At 41.4% G+C, this 17,849-nt stretch overlaps 1 protein-coding gene across 1 annotated transcript in view; it reads left to right on the forward strand.

The window, feature by feature from the left end:
- Positions 1–17,849, forward strand: part of LOC149470386 (midasin-like) — a 232,654-nt gene that overhangs the window by 181,854 nt on the left and 32,951 nt on the right. Inside the window, exons 49-53 of the mRNA XM_089665390.1 lie at positions 146–366; positions 607–720; positions 2,823–2,955; positions 11,967–12,073; positions 12,179–12,312. Of these exons, the coding sequence (XP_089521516.1) occupies positions 146–366; positions 607–720; positions 2,823–2,955; positions 11,967–12,073; positions 12,179–12,312 (709 nt within the window). The remainder of the gene's footprint in view (positions 1–145; positions 367–606; positions 721–2,822; positions 2,956–11,966; positions 12,074–12,178; positions 12,313–17,849) is intronic.

Genomic DNA, 17,849 nt, shown 5'->3' on the forward strand with positions numbered 1-17,849 from the left:
TTTAAGAGGGGAAAAGAAAAGTAATAAGAAATAACTATGTATATTTGTGATGAAAGTGTTTGTAATTATCTTGAAAAATTAAATAAATATTTAAATTTAAAAAAAAAGTATTTTGCTTTTTTTTTTTTCTCTCACCCCTGTACAGGACTTATCCTCTTACTTTGCAAGATCTTGAAAAGATAGCACAATCTTATCCTACGGACAGTCTTAATTTTAGTATTGTAGAGTTGGAAGCTCAGTGGTTGGATGAACCTGTGGTTATTCAGCAGTCTGTCCAACTCATCTTGGAGAAATCAACGTCAGTAGACTGGATGCTAAGGATGCGTTGGCTGTGCCACTTGGCAAAGGTTCTGCCCGATGAAATGGGTATGTAATTTCTGCTGTGTGCCTTGTCTCTCTACCGATCTCTTATATAATAATATACTATACAGAATATGGTTTAAGAATGTAGCTTTACTGTATATTCAGGAATTTGTATATTCTTTCATATTGACCTTTCTTTGTGTGTGTGATGTCTTGCAAACAATGTTTCTGTTGAAATTGTGCAATGACTGTTGGAAAACTTACATTCATTTTTTTTTTTTTTTTCCCTCAAAATGTGAACAGATCAGATTCAAACAGAGATAGATGCTGGAGCACATGCTTTAAGCAAGTTTTACTCTAGTCCACTCCCTAAAGAAATGAGCAGCGTGATGAAACTCATTCAGACTTTCATCTTAGGTAGGTTGCTGAATAGCATGTGTACATAACGAAAAGCTCTAGTCCAAACAAAACTTTTCCTTTGGCAGTTGATTTAATCTCTAAATATAATTTGCTAAGATATTATCTGAAGATGTAATGGCTCATCATTTTCAAAGTTGCCGATCCTGTATATCGTTTGTACCTGCCTTTTACATTTCTGGGGGTTTTTTTTAATGAAGGCATTGAGAATCTTTACTCAAAAAGTCTAGGCTCACATCAGTTGTGCAGATGGAATAAACAGTAACTTTTACATAATTGGATAATTAAAGTGAATATTCACTTTTTTGATTTGAAGATTCTCAACTCCCTTAGTGAATCAGCCTTGAAATGGGATTAAACCCATTGATTTAATGGTTTCCCAAAACCTTTACGTTAAAGGCATGCCAAGGATGATAACTTGTCACAGCTGCTAGTGCTCTGAAACAAGCTGTCGAGCTATCAAATGGCTGGTGTCATTACTGATCACATGCAGTACCATGGCAACTGCAGATCAAACAGAGGCTAAGATGGTAGCTTCCTTGTCTGTAAAGGATAGTTTTTTTGCACAAAAAAGGAGTTTGGGAAGTTCTGTTAAATGGTCTGTTTTTTAGCAGATCGGGAATATGAGAGCACCTTTATCTGATTATAAATGGGGGGGGGGGGGTATATGCACTGCTCAAAAAAATTAAAGGATCACTTTGAAAACACATCAGATCTCAATGGGGAAAAATATAATGCTGGATATCTATACTGATATGGACTGAGTAATGTGTTAGGAATGTAAGAATACTCCATCGTTGGATGGAAATGAAAAGGATCAACCTACAGAGGACTGAATTCAAAGACACCCCAAAAATCAGAGTGAAAAAATGATGCAACAGGCTAGTCCGTTTTGGTGAAATTTAATTGCGGCAACTCAAAATGGTACTCAGTAGTCTGTATGGCCCCCACGTGATTGTATGCATGCTTGACAATGTCGAGGCATGCTCCTGATGAGATGGATGGTGTTGTCATAGGGTATTTCCTCCCAGCTCTAGACCAGGGCATCACTGAGTTCCTGGACATTCTGAGGTACAACCTCGCGTCGTCGGATGGACCAACACATGATATCCCAGAGGTGTTCTATTGGATGTAGGTTAGGACAGCGTGGGGGCCATTCAATGGTATAAATTCCTTCATCCTCCAGGAACTGCTTGCATACTCTCGCCACATGAGGCCATACATTGTCGTGCACCAGGAGGAACCCAGGACCCACTGCACCAGCGTAGGGTCTGACAATGGGTCCAAGGATTTCATCCCGATACCTAATGGCAGTCAGGGTGCCATTGTCTAGCCTGTAAAGGTCTGTGCGTCCCTCCATGGATATTCCTCCCCAGACCATCACTGACCAACCACCAAAATGGTCATGCTGAATGATGTTACAGGCAGCATAACATTCTCCATACCCTTTCACATCTGTGTTTAGGGTGAACCTGCTCTCATCTGTCAAAAACACAGGAAAGCACAGGGCGCCAGTGGCGGACCTGCCTATTTTGGTGTTCAGTGGCAAATGCCAATCAAGCTCTATGGTGCCGGGTAGTGGGCACAGGGCCCACTAGAGGATGTCGGGCCTTCGGGCCACCATAATAAAGTCTGTTTCTGATTGTTTTGTCAGAGACATTCACACCAGTGGCCTGCTGGAGGTCATTTTGTAGGGCTCTGATAGTGCTTTTCCTGTTCCTTCTTGCACAAAGGAGCAGATACTGGTCCTGCTGATAAGGTCATTCTACGGCCCTGTCCAACTCTCCTACAGTAACTGCCTTTCATCTGGAATCTCTTCCATGCTGTGCTGGGAGACACAGCAAACCTTCTGGCAATGGCATGTATTGATGTGCCAGCTTGGAGGAGTTTGACACTCCAGTAGTGACACTTTCACTAGTTTTGCATTTGGGTTGGGTCAAACAGTCAGAAAAAATGAGTAGGGAAATAAATGTCATTGCCCTCCACCTGTAAAACCATAACTGTTTTGGGGGTCATCTCATTGTTGCCCATCTAGTGCATCTGTTTATTTCATTAACAACAAAGCAGCTGAAACTTTTTTTTTTTTTCTTTTTCAATATCAGATGAGAATTGCATCCCACTTGATCTCCGCTGGAATATGCAGTTATTGGACTTTGTGAAGCATTACCTTAGCCTTGACACAGGCATGGAACCTGAGAAGGAACTATTTAGCATGCTAGACAATGTCACAAACAGGTAAAATTTATTTGAAATGGTATGTCTTTTTTTTTCTCAATTTAACCGTGCATGTTCGTTGCCAGAATATATTAAATGTATATAATTGTATTGGTAAATTAGAGACCTCTGCCAAAGGTAAATAGCCACACCCCGTCCTGACCATCCTTCCCCTTAAAAAGATTGTATTGCTTGTGTTTAGAACACATAATCTGACTGTTTTTGTGATTGTGTAGATTTAGTTTGTCTTCTAATATGCTCCTAATAAAATGCACACGTGATTTGGCACATACCGTACACTGTATTGCCACCTGCCTTTACACGCACATTGTTTTTGTTTGTTTTTTTTTTTTTTAAGTCCAAACAACTTTTATTGTCAAGATAATAGAGAAAATGGAACAGTACTTACAGAATCCACAATGACATTACTGCAACAGCAGGATTACACATAAAAAGAATGTGTATATGCAGATCCCGTAATTAACAGAAATGGTAATCAAACAAAACAAAGACCACAAGGATCCAAAACTTTCTTGACAATATCTTGATTTTTACTTTTTTACGTCTTATTCCTTCCCGACCAGATGTAAACAGAAATGGGGAATGGAGCAAAGCCCAAAACATGTCTTCAAACAATAAAAAAAAAAAAACACAACAACCTCTGGTTCAAGACGTATCGTCAAAAGAATGGGAGATACACATGAACCTCCCCAGGGGGAGGAGTGAAGCCACGCACCTGATATAATATATCACACCTGCAAAAGTTGGTCCACTATCAATTGAGGAGGGGCGAGCCCAGGTGTATCCAGCCAACACTACCATACCTGCTGGAACTTGCAGTAAGCATTGCAATGTTGCTACTTGAGTTTCTCTCGTAGGAGTAAAGAATTAACATGATCTGTCCTTTGATTACTAGTCGGAGGAGCTGGCGATAACCAGTACCTTGCTATCAACTTCCTAGCCAGATATAAAAGTCTAGATACCATAATATACCCTCCTGACTGGAACAGTAAATGTTCCAGTGCCCCCAACAATGCAAGGGATCCTGGGGAACAGTATATTGCGATAGTAGAGAAATAAATTGGAGAACCTCACTCCAATATCTATGAAACTTGGGGCAACGCCAGAGCATATGAATGAAATCACCCTGTTGGACCCTACACCTTGGACAATCAGGTGAATCCTGCCTGCCACACCGATACAGTTGCTCTGGGGTCCTATATGCTCCATGGTGAATAAACAATTGAGACAATTTATGAGAGGGAGAAAGGAGAAATTCCAGGTCAGCATCCCAGACATCTCCAGCAAATTCTCCAATATCCCAGGACCACTGCGCCCTGCTCCGGAGACTAGCTTGATCCTGTACTGTGGACAATAGCTGGGAGTATACCCTAGAAATCATGCCCTTTTTTATGGGTTGCCTGAGTGACATCCTTAAGAAAAACTTAGTCTGTCAATGTGAGATAAGAGAGTGAAGACTAAGCCTGTATCACATGGCGTAGCTGAAGATAACGCTTATGTGTAAATTCCATTTGCAGTTGAGAAAAGGACTTTAGGATTGCCCCCAAATACAGCTGAGATACAAATTTCAGGCCTCAATCCCTCCAGTCATGAAAAACCTCCAGTTTAGCCAGTTCTAGATATTGTGGATTATTCCACAAGGGAGTACAGGAAAGAAAGCTGGTAATATGAAAGGACGCTTCTACCGTATTCCAGACGCGCCTCAAGAGGTCCGCAGTTGGAGCCATGGATGGAAGGACTGGTAGAGCCATCTCAAGATGAGAAGATCCGAAATGGTGGGATCAAGAAGGGAAATCAAGCTAATAATGGGATCAGTATTATCTGGCGAGTCCCAGCCAACCAGTTGCTGCAATTGGGCTGCCAGAAAATAAAGTCTGGTCTCAGGAACCGCCAACCCCCCCAACTTCTTGACATATTGCAACGTGGACAATTATGGGAAAATTATATAAAATCTAAAGAAGTTGCGGGACCCAAATCATTTTTAATTATATTGACCCTACCCACCACCGACAGAGGGAGTTTGCACCAACTGTTACACTTCAATTTCTGCTGATGGAGTAGAGGGTAAAAGGTTAAGAGAAATATGCTGCTTAGGATCAGGAGAGACTACCACCCCCAAATACTTAAATGTAGACTCTACTTGGATCTGTTGTGCGCAGGTCGGGAGGGGGAGTAAGACCAGATCCACGGGCATCTACACCGATTTACGCCAATTAATTTTAAAGCCGGAAAGCCACCAAAGTGTTCAATAAGGGACATAGCATCTAAGGATGTGGAAGTATGGCCCAAATATAACTGTGTCATCCGCATAAAGGGATATATTTCCCAAAGAACACCCCTTGTAAAACCGAGGATGTCCGGAGATTGTCATACCAAAATCGCTAAAGGTTCTAATGCCAAAGCGAACAAAAGGGGCGAGAGAGGGCAGCCCTGTCTTGTTTCCCTCTGCAGCCTGAATGAATCTGACAAATCCCCGTTAACCCAGATTCGGGCATTAGGGGCCACATAGAGAAGGTGCACCCAGCTAAGGAACTTGGGACCAAAGCCGAATCTAGACAATACTTCCCATAGATAAGGCCATTCCATACCATCAAATACCTTGGCTGCATCCAAAGACAAAATTGCCCTCCCCCAGGATTGTCCATCAGAATTTGCAAATTCGAAAAAAGTCTACAAATATTAGCCATCGCTCTAGAAGGAATAAACCCCGACTGATCTTTATGTACGATATTACCGATAATCCACGCCAGTCTAGTAGCTAGAACCTGGACCAACAATTTAGCATCCATATTCAGAAGGGATATAAGTTGGTTGGAGTCAAGTTATAATTGATCTTTTCCAGGCTTCAATAATACTATAACAGCTTCATTCATGGAGGGGGGCTAACCATTTCCATCCATGGCAGCAATTTTTGTTGCAAAAAATACCGCTTTTTATCTGCCACTTGAGTAAGCACTGATTCATAAAGGGCTTTGGCCTCTTTCCAGGAGGTGCGGTTACAGGGGCTTGGGTCTTGGATCATCTGAACCTCCCGCTGTTGAACATCTAACCGTACCTTTTCCCACTCCCTGGATCTACGCTTAACCACTGAAATCTCTCGGATAATCAAGCCTCGCAGGAAGGCCTTCATCACATCTCAAACCATTCCTGGTGGAGACAAGCCTTCATTCCGCTGCAGAAAGTCTAACAACTCCCCCGGAATCAACTTGGACTCCGCAAACTGTCAACCAAAATGGGTTCACCTTCCACAGAGGACAAGAGTGGGTATAACACGCCTGTAGCTTGACCCAGAAAGGGGCATGGTCAGATAGAGCCCTGGGTTCATACACAGCATCAAACACATATGGCAGGATAGTCATGTTCCCAAAGCCCAACTCTCTGCGTGAAAGCCCATCATGAGTAGCAGAAAAACATGAATAACATTTTGCTGTTGGATACTTCATCCGTTACACATTGCGGAGGCTCAGTTCCACCAATAAATTAGCGAGTGGGTTAGGCTGAAAGGATAATTGTCTGCCCCTACTGCCCAAAGACAATCTATCCAAGCTAGGGAGTAAGCAATTGTTATAATCGCCCAACGCCAATAGGGGAACATCAGGATGATTGGCCATAAATTGAGCTAGGTGTTTAATGACCTCTGAAGAGTAGGGTGGAGGGATATATACCGCATCCACTATGCAGCAAAACCCATTCAAAGTACACAGTAGGAAAATATACCTGCCCTCCGCATCAATCCGCTCCTGTACATGAACAAATTGAGTTAGAGATGAGAATATACACACGCCACTAGAAAACGTGGAGTGGAAAGAATGATATTGTATGGGAAATAAACAGGAGCAGAGGGTACAGACAGTGTCAGATTTCAAATGGGTTTTCTGCAAACATACTACAGACAGTTTTAAATGTTTAAGTACATGGAAGACAGCACCCCGTTTGGTTCTATCACCCAGGCCCCTTACAGGATAAAAACATCATTTCTTTATGGGAGACAGACATAATACATATGTATTAAATGTACTAAAACTGGAGTGGAAAGAATTTGGAGCAGCTGTGCATAGTAACAAATTATGTTCCATCTTCAGTTTTTTCATTTCAGCTTTGAAAATTAAAGCTCGAAGTTGATTGCCTGTTATGCACAGCTTATCCACATTCTGGATGCTCATGTCTTAGTAAATTTCCCTCATTAATAAAAAGTGTGTGTTTTTTTTTTTCTTTTAAATTTTTCTTATTCTGTATCCCCACATAAAACAGAGTGCAAAGATTTGCAAATTTCATAAATTCATATTCACAATAGAAAATAGAAAACCTCAACTGTTTATACTGACAAAATGTACGATGAAAAAAGTAATTTTTAACTGCTTTCCCGCTGCCCTATAGCAGATATACTGCTACAGGCTGGCAGGGGTGCGCAAAATAACGTGTATATATACATGATTTTGCATTTCCGGTTAGGGGGCACGTGCGTGGTGGTAACATCATGTTGTGGGGATGCATTTCTTCACCAGGGGCAGGGAAGCTAGTCAGAGTTGTTGGAAAGAAAGATGGAGCCAACTGCAGGGCAATCTTGGAAGAAAATCTGTTCGAGTCTGCAAAAGACGAGACTGGGGCGGAGGTTCACCTTCCAGCAGGACAACGTCCCTAAGCATACAGACAGAGCTACAATGGAATGGCCATTCTAACACATGAATATGCTTTGATATAAACCAAGTCAAAGTCCAGACCTAAATCCATTTGAGAATCTGTGGCTAGATTTGAAATTGCTGTTCAGATGCTCTCCGTCCAATCTGACAGAGTTTGAGCTATTGTGCAAAGAAGAATGGGCAAAAATTTCACTCTAGATGTGCAAAGCTGGTAGAGACATACCCAAAAAGACTTGCAGCTGTAATTGCAGCGAAAGGTGGTTCTACAAAGTATTGACTCACGGGGTACTGAATACAAATGCACGCCACACTTTTCAGATATTTATTTGTAAAAATTTTGAAAACCATTTATCATTTTCTTTCCACTGCACAATTATGTGCCACTTTGTGTTGCTATATCACATAAAATCCCAATAAAATACATTTACGTTTTTGGTTGTAACATGACAAAATGTGGATATTTTCAAGGGGTATGAATACTTTTTCAAGGCTGCGTGTGTGTGCTCAGGATAGAAGTAAGATTTTATTCAATCTCTCAGTGGACACGAGCACAATTTCCAAATTTTTGACAACTGTATTTTATAGAACATTTTCTTCAGCTCATTAAATGAAAGTAAGGTTAATAATACAACCTGGATTACAAAATCTTCAGTTTTACTCAAATTAATTGATGCAAAAATGAACACCCCCCACAACAAAAACTACTAGATCTAGTATTTTGTATGACCTCTGATTTGTAAGGACAGCACCAAGTCTTCTAGGCATGGAATGTTGGCAACGTATTGCGATATCTTTTTCCATTGTTCAAGAACAGCCTCTTTTACAGCCTGGATCCTGGATGGAGGGTGATTCTCAACTTATCTCTTCAGACTTCCCCACAGGTGTTCGATTGGGTTCAGATCAGGAGACATCCATGAATCCCTGTTCTTCATAAATGCAACAGTGGCCTTAGATATGTGTTTTGGATCATTGTCATGTTAGAAAAGTGCATGACGAGCAAGGACATGGAGTGATAGTAGCATCTTCTCTTTCAATGTAGAGCAGTACATCATCTGTGAATTCATGATACCATCAATGAAATGCAGCTCCCCATCAGCAGCACTCATGCAGCCCCACAGAAGGACATTGCCACCACCATGTTTCACTTGTAGGCACCATGCATTTTTCTTTGTACTCCTCACCTTTGCAACACCATACAGTTTTGAAGCCTTCAGTTCTAAAATCTTTTTCTCATCACTCCAGAGTACGGAGTCTGAGTAGCCGTCTTATTTTTCAGCATGGGCCCTGGCAAATTCCAGGTGGGCTTTTTTTTTTTTTTTGTTCATGGGCTTTAGGAGAGGCTTCCTTCGTGGACGACACCCATGCATGCCATTCCTCTGCAGTGTACGCTGCATTGTGTCACAGGAAACATCGCCCCAGTTTGGCTTTCTACTTTAGCTAACTACAGTGAACTTGCATGGCGATTTTCTTCAACCCTTCTCATCAGAAGACTCTCCTATCGCGGTGTTAACTTCCATTGACTGCCTTGACGTCTCTGTGAGATGGTTGCATTTCCATCTTTGTTAAATGTTTATATCATTTTTGCTACAGTATTCTAGTTGATAAGTAAAAATTTACTGATCATCTTGTAGCCTTCACCTTTCTTGTGTAAAGAAATTATTTTCCTTCTCTGGTCTTGTAAAATTTCTCTTCCATGTGGCATGAAAGGGGAATGGATTTTCATGCTGACAGCATGAAAGGGGAAGGGATTTTCTTTAACACCCTTTTATAGTCTGCTGGACACCTGTTTAATGAATAATTAGACTCACCTGTAGCTGAATTCTTGCTAATTAGTATTTTGTTGTCTAAAAGTTAGTTTTGCTCTTAAGACTTTCATTGTGGTGTATTCATTTTTGCAACATGGTCTTGAATGCATTTTAGGAAAAATACTTTTTTGTGTGTGCAAATGAGAAAATCTTGTTTGCAATCAGTGGCCCACATTTGTGGGAGTATTTTGTAGTATAGTGCTATATCCTTATATGCATCAAAACATCCAGAAAATGTGATTATTAAACATTAGTGAATACAATTAATACTTAAAAGTCCTTGATGTGTGATTATATCCGTGCCTCTATAATTTATTCCCAAACAGGTGCTCTTTATTGCTTATATCCACATGTATTCTTAACCCCTTGACGCCGACGTAACACAAATATGCGGCCTCACGGACCTGGGCTTTTTTCCGTGGGGCCGCATATTTGCGTACCTGTCTTTGTGTTGGGAGCGCGCCCCTCAGCGCGCTCCCAGCACCGAGACCGCGGTGTCACATAGAGCACCGGGTCCCGTTCTAACGATCGGGACCCGGGACTCCCGGTTCCGGGTCACATGATCGCTGTGATAGCCTCTGATTGGCTATCACAGTGATCAGTCACTGTGCAGCCCGGCCCCCTTGTTTTTTTTCTCTCTCTCTCTCTATGAATGGAGAAGAGAGATACATTGTATCTCTCGAACTCCTGTCAGAGAGAAGGAAAAAAAAAAGTTTGTAAAAAAAAAAAAAAAAAAGATAAATAAATAAATATTAAAAAAATAAAATAAAAAATAGAAAAAAAATACCTAGATCAAGGTTTGATCTAGTTCAGTGCCAGGGTTAGTGTTTAGGTCAGGGTCAAGGTCAAAGGTCAGGGTCAAGGTCAAAGGTCAGGGTCAAAAGTCAAGGTCAGGATTTAAAAAAAATTAATATCAGTGTCAGTTAATGTCAGTGTCAGTTAGTGTCAGTGTGTTTTAGGTAAAAAAAAAAAAAAAAAAGACAAAAACAAAATGCGCACTATGGTTTCTGGGCTGTACTAAGGGTACAAACAACAAATAACATACACATATATGGTATCGCTGCGATCGTCAAGAGCTGGAGAATTTATTTTGGGTTTCTCTTTGGTGGTAGGTTATGGTCATAACAAGAAACACATAGCTAAATTAAAATAAAAGGATTTTTTTTTACTATTTTTGGCCAGTTTTCCTTTGATAATAAAAAAAAAATCAGGAGATATCCATTACCATTTACCACCAAATGAAAGCCCAATTTGTCCTGAAAAAATCAAGGTATAATCCACCTGGATGTGCAAAGTAGTTGTGATGATATGTACGGTTTTGCTATCACATGTCAACGGTGCAGAATTGTGCTTAGGCATTTAGATTTGTTTTACCCTTAGGCGTGAAGGGGTTAAAGGCGTTTCTCCACCAGAGACATACGTATATACTCTCACCTCCTTCTATGACCCAAATTGCATAGGTCAAATACCGCCTTTCCCTTTTTAACCCCGATAGGTATACTGTATGGATGACCCCACTTTCCTCCTCACTCCGCTGCAAACGGTCTTGTCTCTTTATCCCACATATCCTCCACATATGTAAACAGAAATGCTTGCCATAGTGTAGTACTTAAATATAGTGCAATTTATTAAAAAAACAAAGTGCACTCACATTTAAAAGTGTCCTGCTGGGACGCCACAGTAAAAAAAAACTTCTTACAATGTAATTCCAATGTGTTCAGGATCTTCCAAGATGGCGGCTTGTAAACTTCCGGATTAGTGGCTTGATGTCATTGGCCCAACCTATGTTACGTCACGTCACATGACTTCTTCAGGAGTTCTTGGAAATTCCTGAACACGTTGGAATTACATTGTAACAAGGTTTTCTACTGTGGTGTCTCGGCAGGACACTTTTAAATGTGAGTGCACTTTGTTTATTTAATAAATTACAGTATATTTAAGTACTACACTATGGCAAGCGTTTCTGTTTACATATGCGGAGGATATGTGGGATAAAAAGTGCAGCAGAGTGAGGAGGAAAGTAGAGTCATCCATACAGTATACCTACCCAGGTTAAAAGGGAAAGGCAGTATTTGACCTATGCAATTTGGGTCATATAAGTAGGTGAGAGTATATATGTATGTCTCTGGTGGAGGAGCACCTTTAAGAATGCATGTGGATATAAGCAATAAAGAGCACCTGTTTGGGAATAAATTATAGAGGCACCGATATAATCACACATCAAGGACTTTTAAGTTGTATTTATTGTATTCACTAATATTTAATAATCACTTGGTCTGGATGTTTTGATGCATATAGACATGTATGCACGGCACTAACAAATTATATATACCTATTTGTCTGTGGAAACTCATGTAAGTGTCAGCAGCACTGGTATACAAAGGAGATTAAGGAATTGCTTGTTGCGCTGAAGTTTTATTTTATACACATTTTTGTAGTATAGTGTCCCTTAGAGAATGTTGATTGTGAAAGTAAAGGTTTTCTGACAAATCTGTTGGGTTGTACTCATTTATGGTGAGCTGTCTTTATCCCCTGATAGTTTAAAAGTTTGGTTACTTTTTCACAGGGGTTTGGTTCTTCTTAACCGGCAACAAATATCTTATATTGAGACTCATTCATCCAGAAATCTGAAGAGATCAAGTGCTTTGAAAATTGCAGTAGATTTTCACCAAGGTAGGTTGACTTACAACAAGCTTTAATATTGTAACGTTTTGGATACATTTTCTTTCCTTGTGGAACACGCTAACATTTTAATTTTGATTAATTTTATGGATATAGATCCAGCTGTTCACCATGACCTTCCTCATCCAGTGGTTGCCCATCTTGTTGCATTTTTTGACCTTTGGGACATGCTTGTCTTTGAGTGCCTTCAGTCCAACCATACTCCGCTATCAAATGAAGCTACAAATGAGGTGAGATTTTGCTCATAGTCCAAAATTCTGGCTTCTGCTTTGTCTGTTTCTCCTAATAGTTTAAATAATCATAAGTTCAGTACATGGTTGGGGAATAACAAGTTTTTAGTGTCCTACAGTAATCCAAGGATATTATGTAGACAAACGCAAGTTAGCTCCATAAGGCTCACCCAACTTTCTATGGGAGAACTTTCTATGGGAGAAATATACTAGCCATATTGATTTCTGTCAGGCTCTACTTGTTGTTTTCTTCAATCAAAAAATGCTGTAGGCAATAGTTATGTTTCATAGTATTTCACTTGACTGTATTTTGAACTTTGAGCAAACCCCTTTTATTTGGTTTTCCCTGTGTTTATTTAACGGAGATATCTTAAGTAACCCAAACTAGAACTGTACCACCTTGCATGCTGATCAGGGAAAAACTAAATATGTAACCATCACAATCCCTCAAAGAAGGAGTCGACTGCACTGCTCATGTAGAGCATACTGTATATAATTACTTACATTCAACAATAAGCGAGAACCTGTAACACCCTACCTCATAAAACCCATGTTACTCCTGAAGGAGTATTGCTGAGGCTGCCCCTAAAGGCATGCTCATATAACACCACTCCCTCAGCTAGACAGTGTTTTTTTGCTAGTCTTTAGTAATGGTATCTTGTCCTCTGCTCTGTAGAAGGCACACCCCTCCTTCTTTTTTTTTTTTTTTTTTTTTTTGTCTTAAGAATTCCTTTTTCCTTCACATGCTTCAAGATCTGACTGGTTATTACTTGTGTCTTCCTAGCAGTTTGTCTCTGTAACCCTTGGTTTCTACCTTAAGCCACAGTACCTGAACTCTGTTGTGTTTGAGGCTAGCCTGTAATGTGTGCTTCAGACACTGGATCCAACATTAGGCACTCACCTTTTCATTGAGTGTAATTGGCTGCAGGGTACTATACTGGTCAAAGGCTGTGGTCAATCCTCCTTATGGTTCCCAGACTCTGAAGACCCTTTTGGGTGTATGCCCACCATGACCGGAGAAGCCTGAACGGCTTAGCAACATGAGACAGGGTTTCCCTGTGCTATGGACTGTTTCGTAACCATACCCAAACCGTAGTGCTTGGCACAAAAACAGAGGCTATGTTCAGGAATGGGAAGGGGTTCACTTTGTTGTTTTAATCCTTTTGATATTTGTGCCTATTACCATTCATAATTGGCTGTCTTTACCTTTCAGACCTTGTTTCATGATGGTGATGTAGTTGTAACTTGCCTGTAAAAGACATCTCACATGTATGCCCCTTGGTGGAGTTCTATTTTGTGGGGCTCTTGACAGTTTTAAGACTACAGGTGGAAATGTTCTTCAATAGAAGAATTTTCAAATTTCCCTCTTCAGGAGTCTTTCGTTATCTCCTCAAAATGCAGAGCTGCTCAGCGCTCGTCCCACTTCCAAGCCCTATTCATCCCTTCCTTATGTCCTTTCCTTGTAACTTAAGACTTGGCCCACAAGCCAACCAAGTCTTCCCCAAAACCCTCTTCCCAACTATTGGGCTCTTAGCAGTAGGAAGACATCTGTTTACAGTTTGCCCCTCTCTGGGCTACAGGCATCCCAGACCTGTGAGTTGCATCTGTAGTTTGAAAGGAATTCAAAACTTTGCCCCCAAATTTATTTCTTTGAAATCATCAAAAATCTGCCCAAGGACAGTCAGATTTGCAGAATGTCCTGAACCATCTCTTGTCCCAGGGAGTAGTTCCAGTACCTGTAGGAAAGGTAAAGTCTTCTACTCAAACCTGCTCACAGTACCAAAAATTAACAGGGGTATTTGTCCTATCCGGGACCTAAAATCTCTGAACAAATACCTCCAGATTCCACAATTTTGACTGGAACCTGCAAGGTCTTTGCTTACCTTTCTGAGACCAGGGGAGTAATTAAGACTATCTTCATATTCCTGTTTATTCTCCCCATCAGCACTTTCTATGTTTTACAGTAGAAGACAATCGATTCCAGTTTGTTGCACTGCCCTTTTGTTTATCCTCTGCTTCCATTATTCTGTATTCACAAAGGTACTTTAAGCTACTTCAGTCCCTTCTCAGATCTTTAATATCCAGGTGATAGGCTATCTAGACAAACTGCTTTTGAAGAACTTGTTTTCCTTACAATTGACTGCAATAATCTGCAAAAGACCATTCAGATGCTTTAGGTTGGGTGACCAATTTTAAAAAAAATATGCTCACAAACCCTTTTTGCTTCTAGAATATCTGGGCTTGATTCTAGCTGCAGCCTAAGCAAGAGTCTTCCTTCCAGAGAACAAACTGCTTTCCTTTTAGATCTCAAGATTGGATCTTTATGTCAAAGATGCCCTTCTGTGAGATCTTCCATGAAAGTTTTGGGCATCATAGTCCCAGGCGGCATCCTTTCAAGACTTTTCTGGTTACCCAATATCATTCCAGACCTCGCCATCAAAATATTCTGTTGGTGTGGAATCTCTTGATCTAGGCCAGGAACTCCTTAGCCTGGTGGACTTCCAACCCGGGCCCTGACAGTGGAGAAATTGTTTCTGCCGTATCACTCGAAAATTAATAATGACAGATGCCAGTCTTTTGGGTTGGGACAGTTTTTTCCCAAGGATCATGGTCACCAAAAAGCCAAACTCTTCAACAACATTCTGGGGCTCAGAACAATAAGGATGGCTCTGCAACACTGGACCCTTCTGCCAGGACACCCAGTCAGAGTGCAGTCGGACAGTGGCATGGCTGTGGTCTGCATCAATTACCAAGTGGAATCGTGCAGCCTTAAAGGAAGCAAGCAAATAATATCAGACAGAGAAGCCTTGCCCAGTGATCTCTGCTGTTCACATCCCAGTGGGGTACAACTGGACTGTGAATTACCTCAGCTGTCATCACCTGGACCAATAGGAATAAGCCTTTCACCCCCATATCTTCAGCCTCTAATGTAAGACCTGGGGCCTTCGAACATAGGCATCCTGACTTTTGTTTGGCACTGGCATTGGATGCTCTGGTAATTCCCTGGACTCCGTTCAGGCTAATATATGCCTTTCCTTCAGCACACAATGTCCCCCCTACTGCTCTGCAAAATACAGCAAGAGAAGAAACCAATGATTCTCACTGCACCAAACTGTCCTAGTAGAACCTGATACACAGACCTACTCAGTCTGCTAGGAGACGACCCTTGGTCTTTTTCCAACAGGTCAGACCTTCTGTCTCAAGGCCCTCTACTCCATCCTGTTTCTCATTCTCCAGCTTATTTTTGTACACATTGTTTATGTAAGAGAAGCGCCAATATCCATTACATTTCACAGCATACAACAGGGGATCTGGTTGTCAATATAAAGTGATAATATACAGGTGCATCTCAATAAATTAGAATATCATCAAAAAGTTAATTTATTTCAGTAATTCAATTCAAAAAGTGAAAATCCTATATTATAGATTCATTGCACACAGAGTGATATATTTCAAGCATTTATCTTTTAATTTTGATGATTATGGCTTGCAGCTACTGAAAGTCCAAAATTAAGTATCTCAGAAATTTAGAATATTACCTAAGACCAATTAAAAAAAAAAAAAAAAAAAAGAGATTTTTAATACAGAAATGTTGGAATACTAAAAAGTATGTCCATGTATGTGTATCAAAATTTGGTTGGTTCTAAGGCCTGGAGAGGGAGGAGCCTGAACATGGTGCCGAGAGGGAGCTCAGTGTGAGCGTTCCTGGATGGTAGACCCTTCCTGTGACCTGTTAGAAATGCTTGGGAGGTGGTAACTTACCTGGCTTGGTGTCGTCCCTCTGTGGAGGCCTGATGGGAGAGCGGTACCCCCTGTACGGCTGGCCAGCGGTGGCGAGTGACAGTGCTGGAGAGGGAGAGTGAGGGGCCGGTCGGTCAGAGAGGATGCGGACTCTGCTGGAGTTCAGAGGATGCCTGGTGGTCACTTGGCCGCTGCAGAGGAGCACTGGGAGGCAGAGACGCTGGCTGGGCTGACACAGAGGAAGGGATACAGGCGCATCCACCAGCGGCCTGTTACTGCCCCAGACTCGAGGTACCCCACGAAGGGGCGACCCCCCCCCCCCCGATTAGCCACCACCTCAGAGGTGGACTTTGATTGAGACACTGTGTCAGCAGTTCCTGGGAGAGACCATCCGTAGCCGCCTTAGTTAGTGAGATGGAACTGAATAGATGTATGAGCGTGACAGACGGTGAGTCAAAAATCCACTTGCACTGTGTAAAGATCATTCGGGGGGATCACCCAGGAGGCCCAGATGGAGAAGAACATGAAAGAGAGACACAAGTGGAATAAAGACTCCAGAGACACCTTGAGAGGAAATTGGTACAGGGGGGAAGGAAGGGAAGGAAAAGACTTGAGAGGGACTACCCCTGGAGGGATACAACCCTAATTTACACGCAGAAGTAACCCCTGGTCCCGGGAAAAATAGAGAAACTCATTTACAGTATGAAAAGTAAAGCTGCAAAGGGGGGAGGGCCTAAGTCATCCCAATTAAGTTCAATTAAAAAATATATACCCTCACAAGAGAAACAAACCCCAGAAAGACAACATGGAGTAAGATAGTGAGATATACTGTAGAAAATGCGTTGGTTGCTGAGAGTCCTGAAGAGCACAAGAAGACATCACAGATGCCTACAAAAGCCGAAATAGCAGAAATGTTTAAGGGTCTGGAAAGATCCATAAAACAGGAGATGGTGAAAATACACAAAGAGCTGCGGCAAGTATTATCAAGGGTGGAGGAGACAGAGGAGAAATTAGATAAACATGCCCAAGTAATAACAAAATTAGAAAAACAGATGGAAGAAATGAGAAAAGAACAAGGGAATATGCTATACAAACTGGAAGATGAGTGTAGAGATGGAAGGTGCAACTTGAGGATACGGGGTGTGCCCGAGACTTCACAACGGGAGGACTTGATGGAAATAATGGTAAAAATGAATAATACAATAACCGACAGATCGGCAACAGAGCCTTTGAAGATCGATAGAGTGCACAGAATAGGAAGACTTCAAGGGAGCAGAAACAAAAATCCAAGGGATGTGATCGTACGACTCCATTATTACAGAGACAAAGCTGAGCTTTGGAAGTAGATAGAAGGAAGACCAGTAATAAAATATGAGAAGCAAATTTACAGTTTTTTGCAGATATAGCTATGGAAACATGAGAAGGAGATCATTGAAACCATTACTGGAACAGATGAGAAAGCAGAATGCTCGATACAGCTGGGAATACCCAGCAGGCTTAATCTGATGGAAAAATGCAAGACTGAGATTCCCCGGAAGACTTCAGATACTTTTGTGAGAGACTTGAACTACAGAAAATAGACATCCCAGGATGGGAAGAGGGGGCAAAAGAGACTTGGGGAATAGAAAATGAGAGTTGGAGGTCAGCCCCTAGTGGGAAAAGGCATCAGAGATAAAATAGTGGAGGAATGGGAGAGTCCCCCCCCCCTTCCCCTCTCCTCCTCTCCTTCCCTCTCCTCGTTTTTTTTTTTTAAACAGGAAGTAGGACAGGTATCCAGAAACGCGGCCTAGAATTTG

This window comes from Staurois parvus, unplaced genomic scaffold (genome assembly GCF_062004578.1).
Source record: "Staurois parvus isolate SC_StPar_1 unplaced genomic scaffold, SC_StPar_1.0 ptg000048l, whole genome shotgun sequence".
NCBI classification, from domain to species: domain Eukaryota; kingdom Metazoa; phylum Chordata; class Amphibia; order Anura; family Ranidae; genus Staurois; species Staurois parvus.